Source organism: Lissotriton helveticus, chromosome 1_1 (assembly GCF_964261635.1).
Source record: "Lissotriton helveticus chromosome 1_1, aLisHel1.1, whole genome shotgun sequence".
NCBI classification, from domain to species: domain Eukaryota; kingdom Metazoa; phylum Chordata; class Amphibia; order Caudata; family Salamandridae; genus Lissotriton; species Lissotriton helveticus.
In genome coordinates, this window is record NC_136057.1 from 997,708,502 (window position 1) to 997,725,697 (window position 17,196).

At 41.6% G+C, this 17,196-nt stretch overlaps 1 protein-coding gene across 1 annotated transcript in view; it reads left to right on the plus strand.

The window, feature by feature from the left end:
- Positions 1-17,196, plus strand: part of LOC144763327 (uncharacterized) — a 1,153,250-nt gene that overhangs the window by 881,010 nt on the left and 255,044 nt on the right. The window contains exons 78-79 of the mRNA XM_078648815.1: positions 1,827-1,898; positions 7,836-7,871. Of these exons, the coding sequence (XP_078504941.1) occupies positions 1,827-1,898; positions 7,836-7,871 (108 nt within the window). The remainder of the gene's footprint in view (positions 1-1,826; positions 1,899-7,835; positions 7,872-17,196) is intronic.

Genomic DNA, 17,196 nt, shown 5'->3' on the forward strand with positions numbered 1-17,196 from the left:
CTGTAATAGTCTGTATGCAGGGGTGGTAAAATCTACCCTGCATAAATTACAGATGGTTCAAAACGCGGCGGCGCGGCTGGTCTTAAGATGGCCAAGAAAATCGTCAGCGTCAGCCGCCCTGGACAAGTTGCACTGGCTTCCCATCCGGAAGCGTATATTATTTAAAATCCTTGTGATTACATTTAGATGTTTCCACAAGCGTGGCCCAAAATATCTGTCCAACAAATTTCACAGATATCATCCCATTAGAGAACTTAGGTCAGCTACGGCCAATTTGATGACTGTCCCCAAGTTTAGACTTGCCACTAAGGGCGGAAAATCATTGGCAGTTCTAGGAGCCAAAGCCTGGAACACACTCCCTGCGCACCTCCGCCTAATCACATCAGAACAGATCTTCAAAAAATCCTTAAAAACCTGGATTTACGGATTGGCAGAATCAAAGTGCAAAACTCTTGTCTAACTGTATACAACACCTTGAACTTAGATAATACATCTGATAATCTACCAGCTATGAAGTCAAAGCGCCAGGATGCTCCCTGGAGTGACAGAGCGCTATATAAAACCCCCCAAACATCAAACATCAAACATCAAACATCATCCTTCCATCCTCTTTTCCTGTTTCTTCCACCTTTCTTTCCTTCTTTGTAACTTTCCCTACTTCCTCCCATATTTTGTCCATCCTCTCAACTTTTGTTGCTACCTTCTTTGTTTTCTTCCTTCATTCTTACCTACTTCATTCTGTCTTCTTTCCTTCCTTACATCTTCTATTCCATCCTTCCTTCCTCCTTTCCTCCCTGATAGAGCCTAAACATAGCTATAAGTAGTAGAGACATATAACAGATAGATAGGTCACATAGATACATTCCTGTACGCCCGTTCCTTCCATTGAACAGAGAACTACACTGTGTTCACACAACGAACCACACGCCCACTCACACATCCATACCCTTTATAATGCCCTAAACACACCCCATGATACCGCTATTATCACCAAATTGGGTGATAATCTGCAAAAAACTGGGGCACCTAATTAACTAGTAATTTTGTTTTTAGTGCTCTCACTGACCTATCACCTATAAGGAAATGGGGGGCATACGAGCACAGAGACAATAACAGATAAATTGCAGAGCTGGAAAACATGCTTCTGTTCACTACGTACATAACTGATAGAGACATAGACAGTTAGGCTCATTACAGATAATTGCACAACTACATTAAAGGAACAAACATAACACATTTCAGTAGAAATATTCGTTAAAGGTAGATACAATTCAGGTAAATACATTATAGACTGATGCATTACAGGTGGATGCATAGTTACAGTTCTAACTGGTACTTTGCAGGTAGAAACATGAATATATTGTAGGTAGCTACTAAACCCTTGTTTATGATTACATCTACAGCACATACCGGCATTGCATGTTTTGCTGCAAACACTGCAGTCCTCACAGTATTTTTCGGTTCAGGTTGGGTTAGTAGAGAGTCGGGTGACATGCTGAGAAGTGTTGAATAAGAAAAACAGTTGACAATACTTTATATAAGAGTAGGTTCCAACTTTAGATTCATGATAGGAAGATGCCCAGCTTCTTTGCATGTACATACATAAATGCATTGCTAGTAGACTGTACTAGTACATGTTTCACTGACAGTGACATGTTAGGCAGACTACAGGCGAATGCGGGGTTGCATGTTGTAAGCTAGCTCCCACAGCCACTACTGATGTGCATGGTATGGTAGGCTGTGTCTATCTCCAAACTAGTCACTGCTGCTTGTTCACCGGAGTGGACCTTACTATAACCAACATTCTCTTTTGTGCTTTCTGTTAGGGTGTCAAGGGAGAAGCTGGTGCAAAGGGATCCATGGGGCTCTTCGGTGCCCGGGGCCCAGTCGGACAAAAGGTTGGTAATGGAGGGAAGACTCTCATAGGTACAAGCGTCGTACAGTAAACTCCAAAGTACTAACCGCTCTGTTTGAATGTATCAGTGTTCGATGTTTGTTGTGCAGGATTAACATGCCTTTGCAACCTCTACCTGCCATTCAGGTTGAGTGACAGCGCCATGTGTGACTCAAGAGGCTCTTGCGCCCTGAAGGTGTGCGTCAATGCGCAAATATTACAAAGTAGGATTCTCTGGAACAACGAAAATAAATATTGCCCTGCAGCACGCGATAAAAATACGCAAAATATTCACCAGAGTGATCATTTCTTTTTAAGGCATTGTGGCCAGAGACAGCAGAGTGTCGTGCTTGTGCGGGAGCTTGCCTATGAGCCACAGAGCCCCGCCATGTAACTGTAGCTCTTCTGCCGAACGCACGGGTCTGCCTCAGCCAATATCTACCTCTGTAGCCTATATATCCCATTTTCAGTTATTGTAAAAGGCAATTCAGCTTATTTTCCATTCTCTGTGTCTTTTGCCATACACGTGCTATTGTGCACCATTAACATGTAAGTGAGATTTTGAGTATGGTGTGGCCTTGTTGCTAATAGTAAGTAGTGTGTGTAAAAAAATATATAGGTTCATGCATTTACTTTTGCTTTTACTTGTGCGTAAACAAGGACAACATTTTCAAGTGGCCAGGCGAATAGAGGGGGTAAAGGTGCAGCAAATGGAAGAAAGCCACAGCATCCCATAACCTATTAGTGGTGTGCGAAACCAGCTATTTGTTTTGGGCCAAAATTTAATACATTTGCATTAAAAAGTCTTGCAAGATACTGGCAGTACATTGTCTCAAGAAGAGAATGTCTCAGAACAAGCTCACGACCATGTCATCAGTTATGTAATATGTGAGGTCATAAACAGTGCATTATGGGGGCTAAAGTTATAGTTAGCTCAGGTACCTATAATTGCTGAATTTCAATTGTTTTGAATGAGTGAAATCTGAGCCTGACTGTAATGTCCCCGTAACCTTTGGTTTTTCCAGAGGATATATATGTAAATATATATAAATACACACAAACACACACACACACACGCACACATATATATATATACATACATATATATCCAAATTCACCGTCTCCTACACACATCCCTTTTATCAGGAAAGAAACGAAGCGGACCCAATTTGCTAGTGCTGTTTTTTATTTTGCTATGTGCCCTGCACCAACCGCCATTCCGCGTTTCGACTTTCCAAAGGCCTTGAGACATATATATATATATATATACATACATATATATATCGTTGAAAATATATGCATATATAACCCTGAAATGAGAGGTTATGTAGGGTAGACCTTGCACGGTAGAACTACCAGTGAAGAGATTGGCTGGGGAACAATCAGCAGGCAGGAATGGCACGCTCCGAAAAGGAAGGGCCTGCTAGTGCCACAGTAAAGGGGCAGATTAAGGGTAGAGAGGGAAACCGGGATTAACATCTACTTAGTGACATTTTCAGAAAACACAGTAATTTCACTTTTCCAAGAGTTGTTGTGGCAAAAGGAAATAAATCTGGACAAAGTTGGTGTGAACCGCTGGTCTGAACTGAAGGAAGTACAACACACATGGTCTGGTCCAAGCAAGGCCCCTCAGGGGACAAGATACCACTCAACGTATTTACTTAAATATTGCTTTCTTGACTACATATATCTCAAATTCTTTTAATAGACACAGAAAGCTCCATGATGTTTGGTCAGTAAGCACTGTATCATTGGCATAATTCACATGTGTTATTATGCTGCAACCCGACATTGGAGGAGGGAATATCCTTCATATTCTGCTTGATGCAAATCTGGAATATAGACATTAAACAACAGGGGTGATACGATACATCTTTGTTTCAGCCACTGGTGCTCTGGTATGCTGGGAGATTAGTGCTTCTCATGATCTAGGAGTATTCTCACCCAGGTATTAGTGCGGTGTTCTACCATCAATTGGAGCAAAGAGGCATTACTTCTCCAGTTCTGAAGTTTGCGTTAAAGCCATCCCATATCCACTTACATCAGCCTCTATAAAATCTGCTAAGCCCACAAACGTCTTAAATTCATTATTTTGCACTTATGTGCCACTGATATTTAGGGCTACCGGAGTTTCTGACAAAGAAATGATGCATTAAAATCCTGGAATGAAAAGGCCCTAAGATGCAAGGTTGTTAAACCGTTAAGGACAATTCATCTAACATAATGTTTGCAAACAATTTCTACTCTTCCTAAGGTATGGTATCTGATCACAATTTACATGCTGTCATAGTTTGGGAGCAGAAAGCTGAACCAGAAAGTTACTGTTTATTGTGTTGACCATGAAAGTAATGAACCTCTCCACCGTTAGCAACAGACCAAGTGGAGTTTCAGCCTTAAGCTTGATGTACTTTTTTCTCTTCCCTAATACAATTCATTAACATATAAAACCTCCCTGTCTGCAGTAATAAGGCAAGGCTTGCTTTATGGATATAGTTCTTCTCTGTTATCAACATGTTTCAGCTATTACCACCAGCGTCTGCTCCTCGGTTAAGAAGGAGAAGCACCACCCCACTGCTGTCTGGCCAGTGTTCAAAAGGAAAAATAAAATAATAGTAAAACATGTTAATATCATAAAAACGGAGGAGCTGCGGCTGCTGGTTTCTTTCTGCTAGCGGCCGAAATGCCCCAAAGAGGCCATGATTCGCAGGATGGAGTGCAACAAGCCCAGAGTGGGAGTGATCACTGGACAGACACCGCTAATGGAAGGAAGAGACAGGGCTAGATGTAGGTAAGTGGTATTTACCGATTCATAAATACCGAATTTTACTGATTCGGTATTTATGAATCGGTAAATATGAAGGGGGGAGATGTAGGTAATTCCAGATGTGGAATTACCGAATCGGTAATATTCGGTATTTACCAATTCGGTAATTACCGAATCGGTATTTCCTATTGATTCCTATGGGCTGTGAAGCCCATAGGAATCAATGGGAAATACCGATTCGGTAATTACCGAATCGGTAAATACCGATTTCTGCAAGGGTGCAGGGGGTGTCACTTTGACACTCTCTGGCACCCCAAAAATAGGCATGTGCGCCATGTGGCACACAGACATGCCCTAAGGGCATGTCTGTCTGTCACATGGCATAGGTGTGCATGCACACATGTGCATGCACACCTGAATTCGGTATTTTAACACTCAATTGGATTGGGTGGTAAAATACCGAATTTGTAGGGCCTTTGGAACTCAGAAGAGTCCCACCTACATCTGAGATTTACCGAATCGGCAAAAATACTGATTCGGTATTTTACAGAATCGGTAAATTTACCGATTCTGTAAAAATGTGCCCCTACATGCCGATTCTTAAATACCAGTCGGTAACGGCCGAAATCGGCCGTTACCGACCGGTATTTAGGCTCCTACATCTGGCCCACAGTATCTAAATGTGAGACTGCAGGCAGTAACTTCTCACAGAGAGTATAAAAAATGGCAGAGGGAAGAGGAAGCAGCAACAGGGCCTGGGTGGTGCATGGCCTCAGTCAGGCATCACGAAGCAATCACGCATCCCAGCATGCGTCACCTCACCGCCCCTTTCCCGCCTTCGCCTCCTGTGGTTATTGGGTGTTCTCTACACTTGTTGTGTTCTGTAGGGTTAGAGGAGCCGTTGAGTTCTGTCATTTAAACTCCAATGGACCACATGACCAGTGCTTAATTCCACGGGTGGAGCGGCAGAATTTATTAGTAATTTTGTGTTACATGAGCAACGTAAATTACAAAATACCTCCAACTCCACCCTGTAGAATTAAAAATTCTGCCCACACCTAATACTTATCATCTCCCCTCTGTCTTGCAGATGGTGTAGATCCACCAATCTCAAACATCTAGAAAGTGTGGTACAGTCACCTGCAACAGATGATTCTTGAAACAACCAGTCCAGGATTTCTCCCTCATTCACTTCCTTGTTTCTACGCCAATTGCTACGTCAGGGGGCTATTCCATTTCGCTCACCAGTGCAGGTATTCAGAGACATAATGGGTTTTGGATTGGTCTTCAACTCTGAAACGTGACAATAGTCTGCTCATGAGCATCCGTTGCCTCCAATGCCTGAGTCGTATATATGTGAGTAACCTTCCATTCAAGCACTCATGCTTGATTCTTGGAGGCTTCAAAAGAAAACTGTTTGAACAGACAGAACCCGTCAGAACATAAGGGCAGAAGAGAGCATTTAACTCCAAGGACGCAGGTGCACACAGTTCTCTGTAAATCAAACAAAGGCATTCAAATAAAAAAAAAAAATCACCACCATCAAATGGATATCTCTTTGTGCGGAGGAAATTTGATCTCTCTTGTCAGGTGCTAACTCAGTTGCCCTGCAGCACACACTGTACTTAAGCCAGGACTTATGACAGCAAGCCTTTGTAGAGGCCATTGTAGTAATCGGTCCATGGCAAAACACAGGCGGCTATGTCATGGGCTTGGTTGGGGTTGCTTAGGAAGATTGGGTAGACCTTGTCTAGAATGATACCGAGCATTGAAAGTATGTGACAGAAACAGTGGTTCCTGCGAGAAGATACTTGTCTATATTGATAATTTTATGCACAATCGCAATGATTATGGGTTATATCGATGTCTGAAGGAAAGGAGACCGAGAACACTTACAGCTGTACTTCCAATGTATCTTTTATGTTTCAAAGAGTGTATGAATATATACATAAAGGAAAAAACGATAGTGCTAGGTGTCCCCAGTGTAATTGGAACTAAAAAACAGAAACTTGTGAGTTTATGACATTTGTGAATTGGTTTCCACAAATAACAGCGACCATCAATAGTTTTACAATGATCACAGCCATTGTGTACAATAGTCAGAGCTGATCAAATGATTCACTTAAACATGGTTGTCGACGACGTTTCAACCCTTCCTATGATATAGGGTCTCTTCAGGACCTATGGATGTAGGGACATCTATGATTCAAAGAAGGAAAGTGTCACTAGAGATACTGTGAGTGACTCCAATATGTGTGAGGAATGCAAAAGGCCATATGTTACCTGAAAGTGATTGCACAGCCACGTGAAATATTTAATACACCAGTCAAGTGAAAGAAATACAAAGAATACTCACAGGGGACCCAGCCGGGTACTACACATGTGAGAAAGAAAATAGAGAGGGTAGTCTATTTTTTTCTCCTTAAATTACTCATCAATGGATCACCTGTTCAACGTGAATTCAATTACATTTTTACGGAATCTTTCCATTGTAGTGGACCTTTTCTTTCTGACGTAATCATGTTTTATTAAAAAACCCTTTTAGAAACAGGAAGGGCCTCTTCACTATGAACTTGAATATTTTAAAGGTTTTGTAACATTCCCATCTGTGGCACGCAGTAGGATAATTCATAACACACACCTACAATGCCAATGGCACATGATTCATTCTCCATCACTGCAAAAGGTAGATGACTGCATCAATTTACAGCAGCACTCCAAACTGTTATATATGGCTCAATAAAACATTAATTGCCTTCATTAATTTTGTGATATGTCATGATGTGAAGGAACACACCATATGAAAAAATCTGGATAATGTGTGTTGGGGGCGGTGTGGCTTAAGTCTACATAAGTCTCTTGGATTATGATTTAAATGTCTACCTCTCATGAGTAACTTGTGTAAAACTGTAAATAGAATGTGTGTTTGATGTACACCAAGTGTTTGGAAATTGGTTTCAAAATGTATGCAGCACACATCTTTCATCTTTTCCATTGAGGGTTTGTGTACTTAGATCTCCTATAATTCTGTGTGCTATATTTAAAATTTCAAAAATGAAACAAATCTTCGAATTTTACACTTAGACCTTCACCTTCAAAGCAGGAAAAGCTGTTCACTGGGTGAATCTGGTGTTAGTACCAATGTCTAACCACAATTTAATTTCTCCATTTCAACAGGGTGAATCTGGAGAGCCCGGGCTTCCTGGTCTTGCGGTAAGTCAATGGGCTCACTTATTGGATAGGATGGATGTTTTGCCTCATTTGCACCTATAGCCTGTAATTTAATAGCTTTCAGCTCTAGGGTTGGCAATTTTTCATTAGAATTTTGTTTCCAGATGGAGTACATCAAGAATAAGTATGCAATTAGGTGAGATTAAGATGTGGATTTTGTAACATGCACAGAGAGTATGAAAATTGTCTATGGATTTTGTAAGACTCAGAGATATTCAGTAGTTGCGTAGGATTTATCACTTGATTTTCTAACACTAAGAGGGGTGGGGGGAGGTGAGTGTTCAATGGGAGACCTCTGAACTTATAGGTTGGGATTCTGATCCAAGCTTTGTCATTTGGCTACAAACTCGAACTGTTAATATTTTTTATGTAAAATTTGTAGAAAGCAATTGTATATTTGATGGTCTCAATGACATATTCCACCCTTCTCCCCCATCATATCCTTGCTACTATAATCTGGGCTTTACGGGGCCCCACATATATAGATGGCAACACGGGTATGTAATGCGTCTGCTGAAATAAGGTGTTCCCTGTGAATTACTCCTTTTATCAACGGAGGCAGGTGAAACTGTGTCTAAAAAAAACTTGACAGATATTATCTGGTGAGATGGATTCAGTTCCTGGTTTCACTGATTTTCTAAATTCGTAATGGATTCTGCTCTTAATTTTGCAACACACATTTGAAATCTTTAGTCTTGTGAAGTTTAGATGGTGATTTTGTAACATTCACTGGCAGTCTGCTATCTAGTGTCTGATTTGCATTATGTAATATTTACAGATATTTCATAACTGTGAGGGTTTCAGTTCAGGACTTTGTAATGTTTGGGTTTCTTCTATACACTGATTGTACTCATGTGTGCCTGGACATCAGTTCCTGCAGCAGGTGTTTAGTCTCTTTATGAATTGTATAAGAAGAGGCAAGGAGTTTCAGTCTCGTCACATCATTCTTCAGATGATGGGGCACACCCCTAAGAAAGATTTAGGGCCTGATTCCAATGTCTTTCCGAAGGCTTCCGAATTGGATTTGGCTTTCCCAGATCTGATTCGTAGCCCTTGTTTACGTCAGAATCGTACAAGAAGATCACATTCCCACTGACCAAATCGTTTCCGGCACCCAAACCTGTCTATACGGCTCGTTCGTAGCATAATTGTGACTCGCAATGGAGCCTTATTCTGGCCAAGCGAGTACGATGTACGATTCGGACAGCTGCTTCGCCTCGGTGTCAGTGAGACAAAACGGCTGTCGGAAGCGTACTTCTTGGGGCCATAGCAGGCCCCCCCTTCACCCGGGTCACTCCGAATCTGTCACGTGGGTGTGCCCATGGGTCCCCCCAATCCAGACATGCACAGTGAGGCGGGCACCATGGGGTACCCGCCACAGGGTGTACGCTTTTCCCCACCCACTCCTTTTCTGCTATGGGAGCCTGTGTACACGTCTGTACACGGGCTCCCATAGAGTTCAATGGGAGTCTGAGCGAACCGAGTCCATTAGCATACGGCAGCGTCGTACTCGCTTGTGCGGACTCACGGAGCATGTCTCGCTTGGAAAGCCCTCCAGATCCAAGTCGTATGGAGGGCTTTTCTAGTGAGATCGGAATCAGCCCCTTAGTTAAAATCTAATTATTCTTGAACTAGTTGATGTTTAGCTCTCTGATCTTAACAGAAGTTCTTAGGCCCGATTTACAGGGTGGCTAGCAGAAATATAATTACCACTAAGAAGGGAGCTTCCAGTTCTGAAACAAAACTGGAATATTCACTACACGTAGACATCTCTGGCATTGCACCATATCAACAGTAAATCTATAAGCAGGATTTTACCCAAAATGGCTTTTTTTGCTAATGTACAGCTCAATTAACAGAATTTCCAGCTACATCCAGTTTTACAGGTGGTAATTCCATTAATATAAGGGGACCTCAGATTTACCTCTAAGGAAGAGGCACTCTGCAGCTGCTCACATTCCCAATCCCATTGCCTTCAAGCAGGGTTTCCTGAAAGGAGGCAGTTTTTTTTTTACCCTGTTCTGTTAATTCCAATTCGATTGCAGAAATTTCCTGTGGGAAATCTGCACATATTGTATCAGATTTCTAGCTCTAGGTATGATACACTTATCATTGCCTTGTACAAAAGTGTTAACGCTGCTTAGTGGTGAAATAAATTGTGTTAAATCGTGGGGTTAGCATGATGGCATTCCCACTGACTAGTACAATTCAAAATCATCAGAAATCTGCTCTGGACCGGATTTCCACATATTTTGGGTTTCTCAAGGAGGTCGGAACACTTTCTTCAGTTTTAGAGCTTTTGTAGTTTGATTGACAATTTTGAAACCATTTCTGACTGTGTGTGATACACCAGTGAAGGTTTTCTATGCCATGATCTCGAGATGTTTAAATCTCATAGGCACAGTGGGGTGGACGGTGGTATGCAATCATGATTTCACAGGCATTTCAAGTTTGATGGGGTTTTCATTTCGCAACGGAATTAGCAGTTATCACACATGCAATAATAGCCGCCATTTCAATAAAACTAGCTATTGATTTGTTTTAATGAATTATCATTCTACATTGTGGAGCTATTCAGCCAATGGTGCTGTATCAGTTTTGATAGTAGAGGTACCGTCAAGCGAAATTAATTCCTAAATGACATATGCCCTCATTTACGAGAAATTGGTATAGAGCATTGCCGCTAATCTTCTTGCTGTGCTGCCCTACCTCAACGTGTAAGGGCAGCAATGCACTGTATTTATGAAATATGGCACATTCCTGTCCTTTCCCCCTGCATTGGCGCGCAATTTGCTGCCTAGCACCAACTCAGGCACCCTTGCACCAAGGTGCAAGGCAGTCTGCATTGCATGCAGTATTATTTTTGTGCAGGAACAGGCCCCTTCCAGCTCAAAAACAATCCAGAGAGGCGTTTTCCTTTTTCTATGTGTGCTGCAGAATGCAGCACATATGGAAAGAGGAAAAAACAAGGAGAAATAACAATATTTTCCTTGTTACACCTGCTTGGGTAGACATACAGTTTTGGTGCTGCTTCAGGGTTAGGTGATTAAGTAAATCTGGGGCAGCTTAAAAATCCATGGGTGTTGCTTGAAAACCCACCACAACACCCACGGAATGGCTCCTTGACGCAGAGTAAGGCAACACAGCGACTTGCACTGCTTTGTCTTACTACTTTTCTATGAGGCCATACAAACCCACGCAAAGTGGCTTTGCATGACCTCATAGATATGACTGAAAAGCTTGCGATGCCGAAGCGTAAAAAAAAAAGTGCCGCTCCGGCAGCCAAACCTCTCATAAGTAAGGCCCATAGTGTTGTGAAAAATCCAAATGCTATTTAAAGAGCAAGTGTTTTTAATGGTGGATTCTTGTTTAGAGCAAGGGGTGGGGCTGAGTGAGGATTTTGGAGCACACCTTAACATATATATGTCTAAAATGTGGAGTTTGGGTTATTGCCCTGAAGTCTGCACTTCTATCAGGATTCCAACTGGTGCAAAACTATCATGCTTTTTCCCAGCACAAAATTGATCAGGCAAAATCTGTCAGAATTTTTAAGAGGAAATGCTACAATAATTTCAGTATTACATCTCAGAACAGTGGAAAACATGTGTTATTACTATGTTACCAATCAACAAATGGGACAGACCCTGCAGGTAGAATCCACAAACACTGCAGCACTGTTTCAAGAAACACAGGGAAAAAACATTAGGTTTTAAAAAGAACCTTCACCCACTAAGCTAGTTGGTGGCATGCTTCATCATCGGGTTCCCACCTGGGCAGCCAAATACAACCCTGGTGTGCTTCGAAGCCTGATTATAGCGGAGTGGGTGGTTTGTGGAAGGAAGTGGGAATAAAGTGCAAGTAAAATTGCCTATAGGATCCTCCATCAAGATAGAACAGCTTTATTCTTGAGGTCCCAGGGCAAGGTTAAAAAGCAAGATGAATATTGTAAAGACTAATTTGATCTTTAATATCCAGGTGGTGGTCTACATGTTTCAGCATTACAATACAACTTAAATAGGCTTTCTTCAGGACCAAACAGTGCAGTGGGGCCAAATCAAACGGCCTAGTGAAATATCAGCACGCACACTAAGGTGTGCTGTGAGTGCATTGTGAATTGGACATGATGTCTTTAGGAAACAATGAGGCATTGTAATACCTATATATTCAAGGCAACTGATCTGAATGTTCTGACTTGGTGACAAATGGAGGAGCAAACATGTTGTGCCATTTTCGATGCTAGTGAACTGTGAGTCTTTAACAGAGAAAACAGACGTTGTCCAATATTTATCCCTTTATTTGAAGGTATAAACAGGTGTAACATTTACACTGACATTTTTGTCACTTGTTCTTAAAAAGTTTTTCTTATGCTAATTCTAATGGATAATTCTAGCGAAAAGTGTTTTAAAAGGAAGCAAATAATGCTGTCTCTGATGATTAGCTAAAGATTACTTTTAGGCCTATAATATTACTCAGAATTTAGAAGTAGTTGCCAACTAAGTGCTAAGGTCTGTCCCATACAAACTACATATATTAAGTCAAATCTCAAACTATGTGCGGCAACTTTTATTTTTTTTATTTTGGTAGCTGTCATACATTTTCTAGAGGGCCACAGGTGGTCCTCCATACACCCTTAATGAGTACTAAGGATGTGTTCTAACCAGATCAACAGGTATCTAGTCTGTGATGAAAAATTTGTCTCACTAGGCCTCCTGACTGTCCAGGTGGGTATTGGCAAGTAGTGGAATAATCACAAACATACCTAATTTTACAGTAAATCTGGGATTTCAAATAGCGGAAAATTAACATCACAATAGGCATTAAGTAATAATCACCTAGTTGTGCACATTATGTACTGTTTGGGATCCCTAATTGATCCTTAAAAACAGCAGAAGCCCACAGTGCAAAGATCAATACCACAAACAATGCAGTTGTGAGACCGGAGAGCAATAAATCATCACAGACGCATCACAAAACTCTGTAAATGGGGATTCACAATCCTCCCACCAAAATGGAGGTATTTTGTTATCCATAGGTATAATTTACTTTTTGCAACAATAGGGTTAATAAACTCCTAAAACAACACAGAACAAAACAAAAGCAATGACAAATGGTAGTGTTCCTGTTAACCTGCTAAAGGGGATCATGTGTCAGAGTATGTTCTGTGGTGAGGGGTGGAGGGGACTTTAAGGCACTTTGAGGCCTATTCACGAAGGTACATTTACATGTGAGTGAATCTACATGTGTAATTTTACTCAGTACTTTAAGTGGGATGAAGTAGAGGGGCCTCTAAAAGGGGTATGGCGTATGTAATTAAGGAGGTAGCTTAAATATGCATACTACATTTATGTGATTTCCTTAGTGAACCACCCAAGCAGTATGTTGGTGCCTCTCTGAGCTTTCTGTTATTGTATTCAGATATATCACACACCAACTGATGTACACCTAAAACCAGCCAAGACTATTCGCTTTGTCAATGATTTTGTTGTAAATAATTAATACTGAAACTGTGTCTCAATCACTGAATTTGAATTTAAAATATTTGTATAGCGCAGCGTACACCAAACGGTTTCTTGGCGCTTTAGGAGGCATGGGAGGCGAGAGCCGAGAGACAAAAAAGAGTAAAGGAAAAATGTTTACTGTGGGAAAGCTTGACTGAACAAAAAGGTTTTCAGGCCCTTACGGAAGAGGGAGTAGTGTTTGATCGCTCGTAGATGATCGGGGAGGGAATTCCAAAAAGTGGGTGCCAAAAATGAAAAATTGGACCCTCCCCACTTTTTCCTCTTATAGCGAGGTACCTGTAGAAGGGATTGGGAAGATGATCGGAGCTGTCTGGTGGGGACATATTCCTTTAACAAGGAGGAGATAAAAGCAGGGGCCGTACCCTGGCGTGCCTGGAAAACCATGCAACCGGTTTTAAAGAGTAAACGTTGCCGAATAGGCAACCAGTGTAGCGCCTTCAGTAGTGGTGTAGAATGATAGGAGCGAGAAAGGCCGTACACCAGCCGAGCTGCCTGATTTTGCACAAGCTGAAGTTTACGTAGGCTGTAGGCCGGGATGCCGTTGTACAGGGCATTGGCATAGTCCAGCCGGGAGATCACAAGGGCAGACATAATCAACTTAAGTGCTAGGGGGGAGAAGAAACGGGAGACAGTGCGAATAGTGCGGAGAATAAGAAAGCAAGAAGAGACAACAGAGCTGATTTGTGAGTGAAGGGTGAGGTGATTATTCATTTTAATACCTAGGGTCTTGACTGTAGAGGAGGGAATAGGAGGGGAACCAAAGGAAGAGGGCCAAAAGGAAGAGTTCCAGGGACTGGAAGAGCCACCAGTGAGGACCAACTCGGTTTTGTCCGGGTTCAATTTCAAATGGTTGTGGCTCATCCAGTCCCTGATGAAAATCATAATAGTTTGAAAATTAGAGATAGCGTGGGAAGAAGAGGAAAGATTGAAAACGAGCTGGAGGTCATCTGCATAGTTATATACAGTGACCTCCAGCTGCTGAAGTGCGAAAATAAGAGGGTAGATATAGAGGTTGAACAAAAGAGGAGAGAGAGAGGAACCCTGGGGGACACCACAAGTGATCTTAAGTGGGGTTGCCGTGAACTCCCCCAGCCGGACCGCCTGGGTGCGATCCTGCAGGAAGGACGAGAGCCAGACCAGGGCTGAGCCCCCGATTCCCGCCGCTCCGATACGTGAAAGCAAGATGGAATGGTCCACCATATCAAAAGCGGCGGAAAGATCGAGGAGCACCAGGGCCTGATGTTTATTTTGGTCCAAGCCCTCCCTGAGGTTATTCAGGACCGACACCACGACGGACTCGGTAGAGTGCCTTGGCCGAAAACCTGCTTGACAGGACGCCAAACCCCCAGTTGCTTCCACGTGGGCACTAAGTGCCGAGGCAACATGGCGCTCAAGCACCTTGCCCAGGTAGGGCAGCAAGGAGATGGGCCGGTAGTTAATTGGGGTGGATGGATCGGCGCCAGGTTTCTTCAAAATAGGCACAATAGTGGCCGATTTGAGAGCAGGGATCACAACCCCTTGTGCAAGGGAACTATTGAGGAAGGTGATCGGGGGCTGAGTGCAGACGGAATAAATCCGTTGGAGAATGCGGGCCGGACAAATATCGGCTGGGGAGCCTGACTTTACTTTAAGGAGTGTTTCCAGAAACACTTCTTCCGTGAGAGGGGGGATCGAAAGTAAACAAGGTTGGACAGTGGGAGGAAGGGGATCAACATAAATAGCGGAGGGGGGAGGGATATTGGTCTTGATATTGGAGATTTTGTCCAAAAAATAATGATTCAGAGAGTCACACAAGGATTGAGTAGGAGGAGGTTTAGAAATGATCCTCTCTGAAAAGGCTAAATCATGAACGATGGTAAATATTTCTCTCGATTGGTTCTCTGCTGCTAGAATTTTGGATGAGAAATGGGCAGTTTTAGCTCCTAAGATAGCTTTTTTGTACTCCTGCAATAATGTGAAATAGCTCCCCTTATTGTCACTCAATGTTAGACATGTATGACCTTTTTCTCTTCACATCTCCATCCATATATTACACTTCATTTCTTTCCTCTTCAGCACCCTTTGTACTCTCCGTTGAAGGCACGACCTTACATCACCTCACTTCACCACCCCCAAACGCACAACACACCCACTCACCTGTAAGCACTACATTATCTTTTACTTTTGCCTTGTCAGTATTTTGGCAACTGTTTGCCTCCTTCATATACATGTGCACAGAAGCAAAACCACAACTAGAATACATGATCATTACGCTGTGTGTTCTGCCAATAATGGGATAACCATCTACTATGACACCTTTCTGATCCACTGACCAGCGCCGTGAGAACTCACACTGCCTTCACTCCCAAGCTCTCAATCTTAGTCTGTTATAAGCACATTGAGGTCACTCAGTTCAAAATATGCACTATACAAGAGTAATAGGCTACATGAAAAAACACAGAAACCCATCATCCTGGAAATAGCAAACACTCTAAGGGAATACAAGTTTATGATTAAATAAAACATGTGAAACGTAAACATGAATGAAATCGCTGATATGGATTACCTTAATGTTTCTCACATACACTATTCAGAAATCATTCAGTGTTTTTGCCTGTAAAGTTCTCGGTCCAATAGGGACCTGTTTCGATGTCTGTTTTTAATTACTTCGGTGTCTCAGACCCGGACGAACCTGGCCCACTTAAAACCTTGAGTTTACTCTTATTCTTTTGAGTAATAAAGCTGCTTTTTTGGAATTCACCATTTACGAGTGTAGAGTTGTTCAAAAGTGTAGACTTACATGCTCACACTGCTTCAATTCAGCAGATGGATCTTAATTTACGAGTTTAAAGTTACTACTTGTAACTTTTCACATAAAGGAAGAGATCTCCGCTACTGAGACAGAGATCATCCTATGGTAAATCATAGGAAAAAATGTAATCATTTATTAAAGTTGTAAAGCTATCTGAAAAAAAATTGTGTGCCAAATATTAATCTTAATTAATAGTATATATTTGTTTTTAATGCAGAATAACATAAAACAGTTGCAGCACGATTAATATAATTCAACATGTTTAAACATTATAATTTAGAATATATTGCATTTAAAATTACATTATTTTTCTGAAGTTTTAATTTTGTGTTTAAAATTATTATAAGGAATGCACAGAATTAATTAACAACAATTTCGTTATTGTTATTAAATGTTAACATAACATTTTTTTTCATTTTTAAAAAGGTTAATAAAATATATTAAACTAAACTGATAATTATGTTTTATTTTTAGAATGTGTTAACATTAACCAAAATGTAATTATATTTTTAAACAGTTTAAATAATGGTATTTATTTAAACATTAGGTCCTTAGGAGTTTCATTTTCAGTACCTACCTCCATTATTTACCATTGGAGGGTGTTGCAGTACCTGTGTGTGGCCCTGGATAGTGCTGGAATCTAGGCTCTGAGCTGGAGGAAATGTATGAGTGTTTTGGGTCCTTTTGGGCTACAGTAACTGTAGAAGGGCAGTTTATGAATAGTAAGAGGTTTTATTTTTTTGTGGGAGGATGAATATACCTTCTTGAACCCCTCCCTAACATTCTGTTAACCCTTCTTTAGTCCTCCCTTAACCCTCCCGCCTTCAGTAGTAACTATTCCCCAATTTCTAGCCACTCCTCCATGCCCCCTCACATTAACTAATAAAAAGTATACTTAAGTGTGCAGAGATCTCCACAGTTGGGGGTGAGAGCTCAGCCCATAAAAGACAGAAGAGGCAGAAGCGAATACCCCACACATAGGTTTATAAATAGCGTG